This window comes from Amphiura filiformis, chromosome 3, assembly GCF_039555335.1.
Source record: "Amphiura filiformis chromosome 3, Afil_fr2py, whole genome shotgun sequence".
NCBI classification, from domain to species: domain Eukaryota; kingdom Metazoa; phylum Echinodermata; class Ophiuroidea; order Amphilepidida; family Amphiuridae; genus Amphiura; species Amphiura filiformis.
Genome location: NC_092630.1, coordinates 46,095,968 through 46,110,652, shown reverse-complemented (window position 1 = coordinate 46,110,652; position 14,685 = coordinate 46,095,968). Strand labels below are relative to the sequence as shown.

Here is a 14,685-nt window from a genome sequence, read left to right as displayed (position 1 = left end):
GGGTTGCATGCGTAGCACTTAGCACACATTATTGGCACATTGCACTAGATGCAAACAAGGACGCACTTTAAAATTGAAATTTACTGTGTGCATGGCATAATAATTAGGAGGTACACTAACTGTGCAATCCATGAGTGACACACAAGCATGGCTGAGTCGGTCCTCTTTGTATGTAATGTCTTTGGTGTACCCGATATGCATGGTCACTCCTTGTAGCCACTAAGATATATGCCCTTTTTTTAACAAGTTGGTATTTAGAATTATTTCTTGATATGAAGAGCTTAGTTTCAAAACCCCTTACATCCACTTGCCCAATTTTGAGAACACATCAAAAAATCATCAAAAAAATCACTGATATATGGGGGTTAGTCTCAGTCCCAGCCGATTTGTGCTCCTTCGTCACTAAACAAACCGTCTGGCGACAACCTCATAGTACATCTTTTCTGATTGGCCAATCATCGTCATAAGAAAATCTTCTGATTGAGAATTGCTGTCAATCAGTGCCGGGCTTCAATGCAAGCAATGGTTGAGTGACAGCTATGCGGGTACATAAATCCACACAGCGTACGTGAGTACGCGCTGCGAATCGCTGACACGAAAGGCGATATTCACGATTGGCGCCTCAATGGCTGCTTAGCTAGCGTATATGTTTGCGTTTGCTGTATCTACAAATAGGTGAGCATAGAGAGGGGCCTACACTGTTTAGTGTCACTTACACAAGTCACGTTCTACAGCCAATTGAAAACAGTTTTATTTGGAAATTCATTAACCAATCAGCGATCGTCATTTCGGGGTTGTCGCCATACGGTTTGTTTAGTGACAGAGGAACACAAACCGACTGGGACCGAGACAATATGGGGGTTTGCAACAAAAGCAGTTTTTGGCGGGATGCTCATTCTACCCAAGCATCCCGCCAAAAACTGCTTTTATTGAAAACACCCCAATATCAGTGATCTTTTTTATGATTATTTGATGTGTTTTCAAAATTGGGTAAGTGGATGTAAGGGGTTTTGAAACTAAGCTCTTCATATGTATATAGAAATATATAAGCAATTGTAAGAAATTAAAAAGTTTTGGCTTAATATTTTTCTTTAAATAGATTTCATATTACTATTTAGTTATGAGATGTAGCTATAAAAGATTTTGATATCTTACATTATGCATGGGAAACATATCAAAAAGGGAATGCTTTAATTATTAGACTTTAATAACTGCACTTGCCAAAGATCGCTGTCCATGAAGAAATCTTGTGGTTGCCTGCTCCAGTGCTCCACAGCCGAAGGATGATGATGATGACAATCTTGCTCATGCATGTAGTTGTTTTAACTTCATCACCATGTCTGTGTGATTTCACTTGGTCATAAATACAAAGTCGTTCTGCTATTTCTCTCTGCAGGTTCCACGAGGAGTGTCAAAAGAGGACTGGGATATGCTAGGAGATTCCAACCTGGCAGCTAGTAATATAGGTGATGCTGTAGCTCGCATAGTCAAAGCATTACAGACTGGTGCTGCAGCACAGCTCACAAGAATGAAATCTGTGACAAGTAAACGAGCATCGCTTGTCTCCCAACACAGTATGATTGATACTTTGACATAAAGGATTATGGTGTCATTGACATAAAGGATTATGGTGTCATAGATGGGAGTATTGCTTTTGAGCTCACAGGCAGGTTAAATTACAACAATTATATCTGCAACTTATTACAAGCATTGCATGCCTCGCGACACAGTGTACTATAACAGAAAGAAGTATGCTATCTTACAAGGGAGAATTGCTTTTGGTATACGACACATTACTATGGTTTCGGAGGCTGGTGAAATGACCATGATTACATCTTTGCTGACTATTAAAAGACCATCACTGGCCTTGCAACACATTATTGTGGGGATTTTTACTGAGAGGATCATGCTTTGTTAGAAGGAGCAATATATTGATATCATATTGCAATCTTGTGGCTGCTATGATATGGATTGGAACCACAACAGGAATAAATCTGTGAGAAGTAACAGATATAACTTATTTTCCAAAACAATTTTGTGGATTATTTAACCTGCTGAATAGCATATTGTGTGTGTGCATGGAAAGAGACTATAGTTTGAGGTCACAATGCCAATCTTGTTTGTGTGATACAAAGGACAGCATTATGCCAAGATGGAAATACTTGCCTTGTAAAGGAATAAGCCAAATGAATGATGAAGTGAAATAGTTGCAGACAGGGAGGAGGGGTCAATGGCAGTGACATCAGTGTGCATTTCATTGGGCGCAGCTTCAAATCGCTAGCATTCACTCAAAGACTGCATACACACGCACATGTTTAAAGATGTGTGCACGAAACAGTCGGCATGTATATTTCACTGCTACATCAGGGTGGATAATTATCTAGTTATGTTTATAGGGCTTGATAGATAATTTGATTTCTTCTCTAAATAGATATGGTGTGTCTATGATACACTTGACAACAACTATTTTTGTACATGGATGTGGTAAGTGATGTAATAGCTTTTGCTCCAATTGCATTACTTTTTTTTAAAGAATTGCCTGTTAGAAAAGTTCACTCATTTTCATATCTTCAAATTTATCAGGTGGTGGCCGCATTGCATTCTCTAAATTCAGTAAATTTTCATCGTCAACCGTGTAATAAGCCCAATCGCCATTCTAACTTCCGGTTTTTGAGAGCAGTTTTGGGACACTTTGACCTCTGACATATCGGGAAAATTGACGTAATTATTATTAATTTTCTTATTATTGTCATAATTTTGATCATTAAAAATACCAAATAATTAATTTATGAAATACTAATATTTTTCATATTTGTTTTAAATATTGTAAAACATTTTAAGATTATATTTTGTACGTACAAAAACCCAATATTTCTGAATTTTCTGAAAGGTCAAAGGACAAAGTGTCCCAAAACTGCAAAAACTGTCCTACAATGCATTGCAAACTTCCAATGCCGATTGGGCTTATTGAATGGGATTATTTTGAAATTTTAAAACTCTTGAAATATCACAAACAAATAGGCCTATCTTGATAAATAATATAAATACAAGCTAAAACCGTTGGGATTCGATAATGAACCCCACAAAACTAACCGACTATATTGGAAAATGCCATACGGCCAGGCGATTTCACAAGTTGCCGGCTCGATCATGTCATCCGCCGCCTGAAATTTATGTTATAATGACATCGCGATGCACCACCCATATATCGGTAAAATGTCAAAATTTTAGATAATAATACCTCAAATCATGAACTTTCTGTGAAATTTGTCTTAAATATAGTCTCTGGCCAGAATAATGATTTCTCTTGAAAAGGCCTGTATTTGGAAAATCTGCACCCTCCTCCCCATGAAAAAATCTTGGCTACAGGCCTGGACATCACATGTTCACAAGCCACATCCATATACCAGAAACTAATATTCTGTGTTGTAATTTATGGATAAACAATGAAAAAAAATATCACATTCATTAGTATACTGCTTATATACTGTGGCAGTTATGCCTACTCTAAAATAAAAGTATAAATGTTCTTACTATAAACGGTATGATGCACCGTATACCCAGCAAACACAAAACGTTTTCAACATTATTCATAAAAGGTTGCATAAAGGTTAAATAAGGGTATAAAATGTTTTCCTAATATTCAAAAGTATTTTTTGAAAACATACTGCAAAATATTCTAAATTAATGTTATAAGAAGAAATATTTGGCAAATCATGTTTGCAAAATATATTTTACAATAACATTTTGACAACATTTAAAAATGTAGTTGTAATGTTTTTAAAATCTGATTACCAAAACCCAAAATATAACCTGTTTAAAACATTTTAAAAACGTTTTATGTTTGCTGGGTACCAACCATGTTAGGTTATCTGGTTTTTAAAGAACCCTATAAATGATTTCAGTATTTATTACTAGAAACACTGCAGGGCCTATATAATAATGGTGCTGATAATAATATACATCTCAATTATTTTTTAATTAAGTAAATGAAATTTATTACTGGAACTTGTTTTCAACTTTTTGTTTTGCATCATCAGATACCATCAGACTTAATAAGGCAACATACCTGCTTGGCTGGTCACAAGGTGAACATTTCTAGTCATTGATCAATTGACTAGTCCAGAGTAGTATTTGCCTGATGAATGCTGATGGTATCTGACGCAACAGAAATTTGAGAAACAATTAAGTTCCAGTACTATATTCATAATATTTGTGACTTTGAACTGCTAAATGACCGAGAACATTCATTCAGTAGTTAGCAGTACCAAATTTACAAGGTTTAGGGTGTTTGGTTCTTCAATGTGCAATTTTGCAACTCAGCTGAAAAGGTATTTGATGATTTGACTGCCATGTTTGAGTTGAGCTAACTATGTTTACAGTCATTATGTGCCATTCCAGTTGAAATCCACATAACCCATATGGGAGGCATGACCTTAATCTCCCACACAGGGGTGTAGATTTCAAATGGGGTTACCATGGGATTCACACTTTCCTGTGTAGAAGATTAAGGTCATGTCTTCCATAGGGAGTACATGGTAGGGGGTACATGGATTTCAACAGGAATGCTATGGAGATGTGTGTGTGCTCAAAGTCTGAGAGAATATTGATTATCATGATTATAGATGTGTCTTTATAAAAGCATCTACAAAGATTATATTTGTATTATTATTATATCTTGTATCAGGTTTTCTATTTTGTGCATTTTTCTTCAAACTATTTACCTAGCCGGGACACCGGCTAGGTCTTGTGATGCTATCGGATCTTTCTTTCTTCTTTCTGCTTCTTTCTTCTGGCAACAAATTTCAAAATGCTTCTTCTCCTACATGTTACATCCTACAATGACGTCACTTGCACATATGCATCGGCTATATCCAGTGCCTATAAATTATTCACAAATTTGGGGTCAAAGGTCATTAAGGGGTCATTTCCGGTATAAAACCAAATATCTTCAAAATGCTTCTTCTGCCACAAATTACATAGTACGATGATGTCACTTGCACATATGCATCGGCTATATCCAGTGCCTATAAATTATTCACAGAATTTGGGTCAAAGGTCATTAGGGGGTCATTTCCGGTCTGAAAGCTAAAAATATTCAAAAAATCACTGTTTTTACAAATTACATAGCAGAGTGTTGTCATTAGCACACATGCATTGCTACCAACCAGGGTCTTTGGGGTGTCTACAGTTTTGGGGTCAAAGGTCATTAAGGGTCGCTTCGGTCAAAAACCAAAAATCATCAAATATGTTCATTTTTTAAATCTCAAAACGTAACCAGACCAGAGTGACATAAACTTCATATATGCATTAGTGTTACCCGATGTATGCACAGTATTTTTGTTTTTTGGTCAAAGGTCATGTAGACGTCATTTCTGGTTTTAAGCTAAATAACTTCCAAGAATTTTTATCTCCATAACTAAGCATACTATATTTTTTTAATTTAAACTAAAACAAAACATTTTCGTGGTGTATATGGGTTTTTTTTATATTGGGGTCAAAGGTCATTAAGGAGGTCAAAACGTCAAATTTGCAAAAAATGTTTAAAATTACGGAAAAGTAGCTGTATCTCAGCCTATGGAAGACGGATAAAGCCCCTACATGTTACACTGATGCACCATTAATGGTGTGAGATGTCCATAAACTTTAAGACTGGCATTTCCGGCCCGGCTAGGTCCAGATCTGTAACCAGATCTAGTTCTTCTTTCTTTCTGGCAACAAATTTCAAAATGCTTCTTCTCCTACATGTTACATCCTACAATGGCGTCACCTGCACATATGCATCGGCTATATCCAGTGTCTATAGGATATTCACAAATTTGGGGTCAAAGGTCATTAAGGGGTCATTTCCGGGATAAAACCAAAAAACATCAAAATGCTTCTTCTGCCATAGATAACATAGTACGATGATGTCACTTACACATATGCATCGGCTATATCCAGTGCCTATAAATTATTCACAGAATTTGGGTCAAAGGTCATTAAGGGGGTCATTTCCGGTCTGAAAGCTAAAAAATTACATAGCAGAGTGTTGTCATTAGCACACATGCATTACTATTAGCCAGGGTCTTTGGGGTGTCTACAGTTTCGGGGTCAAAGGTCATTAAGGGGTCGCTTCCGGTCAAAAACCAAAAATCATCAAATATGTTCATTTTTTTAAATCTCAAAACGTAACCAGACCAGAGTAACATAAACTTCATATATGCATAAGTGTTACCCGATGTATGCACGTTATTTTTTTGGTCAAAGGTCATTTAGACGTCATTTCCGGTTTTAAGCTAAATAACTTCAAGAATTTTTATCTCCATAACTAAGCATAGTAGATATTTTAAATTTAAACTGTAACAATGCATTTTAGCGGTGTATATGAGGTTTTTTTGTATTGGGGTCAAAGGTCATTAAGGAGGTCAAAACGTCAAATTTGCAAAAAAATGTTTAAAATTACGGAAATATAGCTGTATCTCAGCCTATGGAAGACGGATAAAGCCCCTACATGCTACAGTTATGCATTTCCGGCCCCGGCTAGGTCCAGATCTGTAACCAGATCTAGTTCCTCAACTTTAAATGTATTTCCTTATCTTTACTGAAAAACATTTTTTACGTATTACTAAATTTGCTTTTTTATGTATTACTAAATTTGCTAACATCAGGAAATTTCAGCAAAAACTTGGATGATGTAAGCATCCTCTCATAATAATATCTCATACTTCATGGACTATATGTGACACGTTCTGGTCCATGGGGGCCAAATGCAGCAAATTTGAAGATAAAAGCAAAAATATGGAGTTAAAAAAACACTAAAATGCATAAGAAAATAGACATCACAAAACTTCATAAATTTAGAACAAAGTATGCTAAACCTTTGTGTGTTCAGTATTTGATAGGCTAATGTTTGTATAAGGTAGCAATTATAATAACTCAATTTTCAAAAATGCCTCCTTTGGCCCCATGGAGCAGAATCATGTCACATATCAACTTTCATTTAAAAAATGATTGGAGAAAAAAAATGACAATATGGTGACAGGATGCATGTTTAGTGCCCTATTGTGTCTAAGGTGTACATATTTTATGTCAGCATTTTTGAAAGACCTCCATGTCAAATATGTGACATGATCAAGGGGAATGAGTCGCATGTCAACCCTGGTCGAAAATGAGTTTTACATACGGTTCGAAAGGGGATATTTAGAGCTTTCAGAAACTGAAAACCCCATGTTGATACGACATTTCTTTACAAAGATACATCAATTTATAAATCACTGAAAACAATATAAAACAAAAGAATTTTAACACTTTCTTTGCCAATATCTCAAAATCAATATTAGCGACATCCAACTTTTTTCCCTTGATCGTGTCACATATTTTGAACTCATTTTATGAATGAATTGCAGTATTAATGTATTAAAGGGGAGTATTGTGTGGTAACATAAGCTCAAGAAGTGTTCAAAAATTGCTAGCCTCAAAAAAATATTTGCGGTTGACTTTAGCCACAAACCATAGCATGACTTCCAATGTATCTGTGTTTTAAGTGCTGTACGTTGTGACAACAAGCTTAATTGTCTAAGTATGGGTATCAAACTTTAGACAAAGGTTAAAAAGTTAACTTGGTCACAACTGTGTATAATCCGTTCCCCAGATTCTGGGATAAAGTCCAATGCAAAATTAACACATAATTTCATTAATTGTCAACCAAGAACGTTGATGGTTAAGGTTGTCAGTATAATAAACTAATCCAACCAAACTCCAAATGTTCAAATGAAGGCAGCCATACCTGGGTGGCATCCCCACCTGTATCATTGTATTTCACATACCAAGCTGGGGTGTTTCTGCAGGTATGATACTATTTCTACTTCTGTATTTAAAAGTACACCCCGATGATACAATTGTAATTGGACACTAATTTTGACAAAAGACTGGTATGGGGAAGCACCCAGCTTGCCTGCCAGTGAGGTATAAAAATGTGTCGCATTGGAATTTGTGTATGGTGTCAAAAGTGCCAAAATAGAAGCTGACAATTCCAAACTTTTGTAAAGTGGAATATCTCAGTGTACACTGTGTAGGTTTATTTCACACATTTGACCTGCTGACTTGATTCCGCATTAAGTACTTTTGGAGGGTTATGTAAATGATGGTATTTTGACATCTAGTATAAGATGTCTAACTTTACCTAATTTACCTTTACTAAGTACAAAAATCCATACCACAATGCGTAAGTTCTGAGAACTAACAATAAATATATGTAAATCATGAAGAAGAACAACCATTTGATATTTTCAATCAAATCCATTGCAAATTCTAATTGTAAGATATGATCAGACATTGTTTAGAGCGTACTGCATTTGAGCTACAGCTCTTAGACTTGGGCCTTACCATGTAGACCATTTGCCTGTTCCCGATAGTGTATCATATATTGGCTTGAAACTTCATCATACAATGCCTCCACTTGTCAATGTCTGCTTTCCAACAAACATGTGCAGTAGTGTTTTATGATGCAGGAGCAATCCAATTGTGATCACTGATCAAATGCATTATAGGAAATTGGAATCGGTTCATTATATCACATTTAATATTTTGATGTTTTGGACAATTTGGACATTATTATCTCATCTTCCCCTGGTTTTTGAAAGTATTGGCTAGTATGAATATAGTTGTCCATGCTAAGAGCTTATCCATGCTATGCTGCCGTATATGAGTAGGCATCTTATCAAGATCAAGATAGTGATACTGTGACATAAGGCCTTATGCTGTAATCATGGTAATTGAATATTATGGTGTATTTGTTTTAAAGATGAATTTAGAACAAATTACTATACAAGCTGTACCAAAAGGATTGGTACCCAGCAGTTTTATAAAAAGCCTGATTCTTTCAAATGATTTATTGGATCCCCATAAATCTTTTGTGACTGTTTATGATATTAATCAATTATGCGGATTGCAGTTTGATGTGGCAGTCATGTCCATAATCACTGGAAACTGATGTGTACCAATCATTTTGATACAGCCTGTACACCTGATCCGTGAACTTTGTCTTTTTAAAAGACAATTCTTACTTGGTAATTTGCTCATTTCTAGTTGTGTATAACCTGAATCACAAAAAAATAAACGTGAAACCCAACATTATATTTCCAAATTTTAGTCAAAGTTTATTTATCTCAAAACTATTAGTGGACTTAACGAGTTTTAGAAAAGTGCTCTTTACACAATTAGAATGTCGCTTATGTTATATTTATTTCATTTTCACCTGTGTTTATTTTGTACATTTTGTTTTATACAAATTTAAATTGTTTTATTTTGAAAACTATTTGCTTTATCTGAAATATTATTGAATCAATATGTGGCAATCCTAACAAGTAAACAACTGTTGAACAAAGCATGCAGGACAGGTGGTATCATGTGTTGACAATAAAACTCAAAGAAAAAAAGTAGTGTGAACCAGTTTTCAATGGCTTTATTTTTATACATAAGTTCACAAATGTATTGTTTGATTTATCTTCCTCCCCTCTTTATTCTCTCTCCCTCTCTCTCTCGCTCCCTTTCTTTGTGCTGTCTCTTATTTCTCTACTGTTTGTCTCATCTCTTCCATGTCTTTGTTTTCTCCTTAGTCGTTCTCTCTCTTATCTCTTTCTCTCTTCTCTTCTCTATCACTCTCTCTCCATCTCTCTTCCATATCGTTATGAGTTTGACAGAGTGCCAAGTAGTGATTTGTTAAAGTCATGCTACTTTTGAATTCTCTTTAATTATAGAACAGGGTATCAGCTGCACGATACTGTACCCTTAACTAACCCCGTATGCTGCCCTCTTTTGCACACTTATCACCATTAAACAAGTGATGCTAATTCAGCAGAAGTCATGCATAACATGAATTTAACAAAGAGACTCATTTTTATTCGGCACAAACTCATAACAATATGTATTTGTTTCTTTTCCATACACTATTATATTTCTGTTAGGATTCTTTCCTTTTTTCGTAGGAAAAAAAAAAAAAGTATGAGAAATGTGATACTGAAGCTGATTGCAATGTTACATTAATAAATTGTTGTTGCTATGTTATCACTTTATGAATTGATAAGTATCTGGTTCTAGTGTTACCAAGTTATCATTTACTAACTTTATTTTCATAAACAAAGACAATTCTAATTATGAAATTGTGACGAGATATTTTTGCCAATTATTTGGAACTGATCATGAACATCAAACTTAAATTTTACTTTGAGTAGAAAAGCTTGAACCCGGAGCTTGAATTGATGTGCTTGAATTTAAACCATAGGTATATAGAAATGAATCAAAGACAATTGGTAAAAATTTCCTCATCAGGGTTTTGTCCAGTTAATTGTAGTTAAGTATATTTGTGTAGTGCATGCAGAGACAGTCACAGTGGATATGCTTACACAGACTTGTACATTAAATGCTAAACAATTCAATTATACATGTTACCCTGAAAATGTTCAACAACAAAGGAGGAAAATTTTGGTTAGTCTTTCTAAATTGCAATCAATCATAATTATGTACAAGAAGTAAATTAAACCATAAGGTGTTTCTATAAACAGGAAATTTGTGGACTTAAATTTCCCCCAAGTTCTTATGAACAGAATTTTTAGGAAATTTTGATATTTTCTAATTTTATAAATTTTCTTGTACTAGTCCATGATTTGGTCACAATTTGTTGATATTCTTTTGAATTTTCAGATTTCCATTAATTGCACTATTTTCAAACTTAATCCCCTATACTTGGGGTAATACTATAGAGTTGTGTTTAAAGAGAACTGAAGTGGATACAATTATTACCTAGGCTTTCAGAACTGATTACATAAAGACTTTCAATGCACCACATGTGTCACAAGCCTTCAAGGGGCTTTGAACTCATCACCAATTGAGGGATTTCGGTTCAAACATCGGAGGTGCATAATTTTGGTTCTAAATTATTGAGTTTGTATCTTTTTACAAAGAGAATAAAATTTCAGGATACAAATCCAGTACTTTTCGTTGTATTCAATATATGCAACAGATATATATAGCAAGAGAATTGGTACTTATTATTTTCCAACTTTTATGAAATTGCTTAAATTACAAAAGCAACTTTGACAACTCAAAAATATAACAAAAAGGTGATCAAATGTGTTGGATCCGCAGATACATTCAATAAACTGATTAAGTATGAAGCGTAAACTATGGGAGGGTTCTTAACGCAAAGCTTAAAGCCTTAATGTACGATTTCCGTCAAATTTTAATTTTGTTATATTTTATTCAAAATGTTGAAATAATATTAGTAATAACTGCCGAGAAGGGTTGCTGTCCATTTTAAGTTGAAATAACAAGGTAAAGTGAAAGAAACCCCATTAGTTATTTTGACCATTTAACATACAGTTCTTTGCTCTGTTGACCTACAAAGACAACAAATTTGGCTGATTCCATTTAGGTGCAATTTGGGATATGTGTGACCATTACAAATATGCAAAAAAATCAGGTTTGAAAAAAATTAACCAATTTCATATTATAAGATCGTACATTATGGTTTAATTAAGTTTACCCTTAGTATCAAACTTCAACTGGTTTTTTTTCTCTTAATCATGAATCTTAATTTATTTTCCAGTATAAAGAAGATGGGGCTTGTATGAGTGAAATATGGAGTCAAGTATTGGTAGCTCAGCAGTTCTAATTCAATCTTTTGTTTTATGCTTTGATTTGTTTGCCAAATGAAAAATTTACAGAGGCTTGTCTAGAACATTGAAGCATACCATTAAAACAATATGTTACCAAATTTTAAGTTGTATTGCCCCAGCAGGTTTCATGCTTTTGATTTGAGAAGTAACAGCATGTATTATTATAATGATGCCTCATAGACTTCTGGTGTTTTTACCACAATTTACCGTGCTTTTGTTCACACCATATAAAGGAAAAATATCTGGGGCGTTAAATTTGAGGGGGGTAATATGAAAAATATGAGGCTTTCTACTGATACCAAATGTTAGTTTTGTTTTATGAAGAAAAATGGGGAATGAGGCTATCGATCAGGTTAAAGACCTGTAATTTAAAAAGTAAACAAAATATCAAACATGATAAACTTGTATTTAAATGTTATGTAAACAGTGATCAAAATTAGTGCTGCAATATATGGCTGTCTGGATGATACTTAAAAGCTCTGCAAACAGGATGTTGTGTTTGTGTCATTTTATATGCAGATATGCCACTTACTATATTCAACCAATTTAAACATTTGAGATGCACAAGTACCAGTTGTTTTGATATTAAAAGGGCATTTCGTGATCCACAGCCTCATCCCCCCCACTTTTCTCAAAAAAAGTTGAGATTTTTTTACCACTCTAAACCTCTGGCTACATATAATGTTTATGTACCAACAGTTTCTTGCCGATTAATTTGTTTAGCAAAAATATCGTCAAATTTGAATTTCGTTCTGGTATACCAGAACGAAATTACAACAGTGGCATATGGAGCAGTGTAATACACATAATCATACATAACTCGCAAACGCAAAATCGGAATCAAACTGAAATTTTGGGAATAAGCTTTTTTCGTGGATATCTGCTGAAAAATGTCATAAAAAGAGGATGCTAGGATCACAAAATCCTCCTTTAATCCCATTTATCCATTTCATCCATAAGATACAGCTCAATTTTCTTTATTAAAAATTCAATTCAATATTAGTATTTTGATGAGGAAGATGCATATGTATGCTAGGATGTTGATATGTATTATTTTAGAATAAGTAAGTAGGCCTACTCTTACCATACAACCACAAAGTTGACAAGTAGTCTCCCCACATACCATAGAATTCCGTCTACAAGTATATGTCTCTAGTGAGTCTTTTTTGACGAATGAGACAAAGGCAGACACCGTCCACAAAAACATTTGGAATTTGAGCAACTATATATAGGCCTACTACTGATACAGGTGGCTGTACAAATATGATACAATTTATAAACTAATCTATTGTAATGTATTTGTGTTTTGCCTATCGTCTCTTTCGCCAAAAAAACACTCATTTGAGGCATGCTTTTTTTTTACCATTAAAACAATATGTTACCAAATTTTGAGTTGTATTGCCCAACGGTTTTCATGGGTTTGATTTGAGAAGTAATAACATGTAGCCTATATTATAACAATTGTCCCATTGGATAGTACATACACTACGGGTGCGAGTCATGGGTAATTACCAAGGACATGGAAAACAAGATCAATGCATTTGCAACATCTTGCTACAGAGTCATGTTAAACATCAAGCGTGTGGATCGGATTCCAAATGAAACCATCTACAACCTGACCAACACCACTCCACTGGTTGCCAGAGTCAAGATTCATCAACTTAAATTTCTCGGCCATATACTGCGTCTTGAAGATGGCGAGCCTGTGAAAGAATATGCTCTTTATATTCCACCACATGGGAAGAGGAAACCGGGACGGCCGCGCACACTGTACTTACAGTATGTCCAGCACCTCCTGGGAGACACTGAAGGATGCTGCAGCCAAACAAAATTGTTTCGCTTGCCCAAGATCGCATTAGTTGGAGAAAGCTTGTGAGTCGCCTGCTCCGCAGCCGACTGATGATGATGATGATGATGACATACACTACTGGTGTTACCACAATTCACCATACTTTTGTTCAAACCATAGAAAAATATCTCGAGCGTTAAATTTGACTGGAGTAATGGGAAAAATATGAGGATTTCTTCTTTTACCAACACCTCATCTTTGATGAAGAAAAATGGGAGGGGGGTGTTGAGCTATCGATCAAAGACCTTTCATTTTAAAAGTAAAAAAATGATATATGGCCGCCTGGATGATGCTTAAAAGCTGTGTGCAAATAGGATGTTGTGTTTGTGTCATTTTACATATACAGAGATGTCACTATTCAACCAAAATGAACATCTTTGAATACGCAAGTACCTGTTATACAAATATCTAATATTTAACTATTGTTCAGTTTTTCAAAATTTTATTTTAATGATTACATTCAAAGACTAATGTACATGTACACTACGGAACACCTGAGTCCGCTTAGCATGATGATTGATGAACTTTCGTTTCAATCTTCACTGTTATGATTGAAGCAAAAATAAATTTACTGTTGCAATATTAATTCCTAAGTCAAGTAGTTTGTGTGTGTTTCTTTGTCTCAAGTTTTTTGATCACCTCCAAAATGGACACAATTACCATCTTATTTTTTATTTCTGTTCTGTTAGATCATTCATTATCAATTGCAGGGCTTCTAGCGGCCCTATATTTCCGAACTCGTCCTATATTTTTCTATATTGTTACAAAAATGTCCTATAATTCCTTTTTTTCACCCAAATTTAGGAAATTAACATGTTCTTTTACGTGCACTAGAAATTTACTATAGGTTAAATTGTACATTTTCGCACACTTCACGTGCATTTGTTGTACAACTATCGTAGGTATTCTGTGGTTGGTTATAAGACAAAAACCTGCCGGGATGAAAAGGGTAGGGTGATTTTGGGTATCCTCACCCATGTGGGTATGGTCACTCAAAAAAGTTTGTTAACCTGTTACTAATTGATTTGAGCATGAGCATTGCTGTCATTTGTTGCACATGAGCCAGGTAACTGCTGATTTTAAAACAAGCAAGGCTTGAGCGGATAATTGTTGAGTAAGTACCTTTCTTGTATGCTGCTCATTCATGTTCATACATTTTCGTATCATTTAGTTATTTGG

At 34.8% G+C, this 14,685-nt stretch overlaps 1 protein-coding gene across 1 annotated transcript in view; it reads left to right on the top strand.

The window, feature by feature from the left end:
* Window positions 1-2,756, top strand: part of LOC140148604 (uncharacterized) — a 42,403-nt gene extending 39,647 nt beyond the window's left edge. Inside the window, exon 20 of the mRNA XM_072170615.1 lies at window positions 1,397-2,756. Coding sequence (XP_072026716.1) covers window positions 1,397-1,597 — 201 coding nt within the window. The 3' untranslated portion in view covers window positions 1,598-2,756. The remainder of the gene's footprint in view (window positions 1-1,396) is intronic.
* The last annotated feature ends 11,929 nt before the right edge of the window (window positions 2,757-14,685 follow it).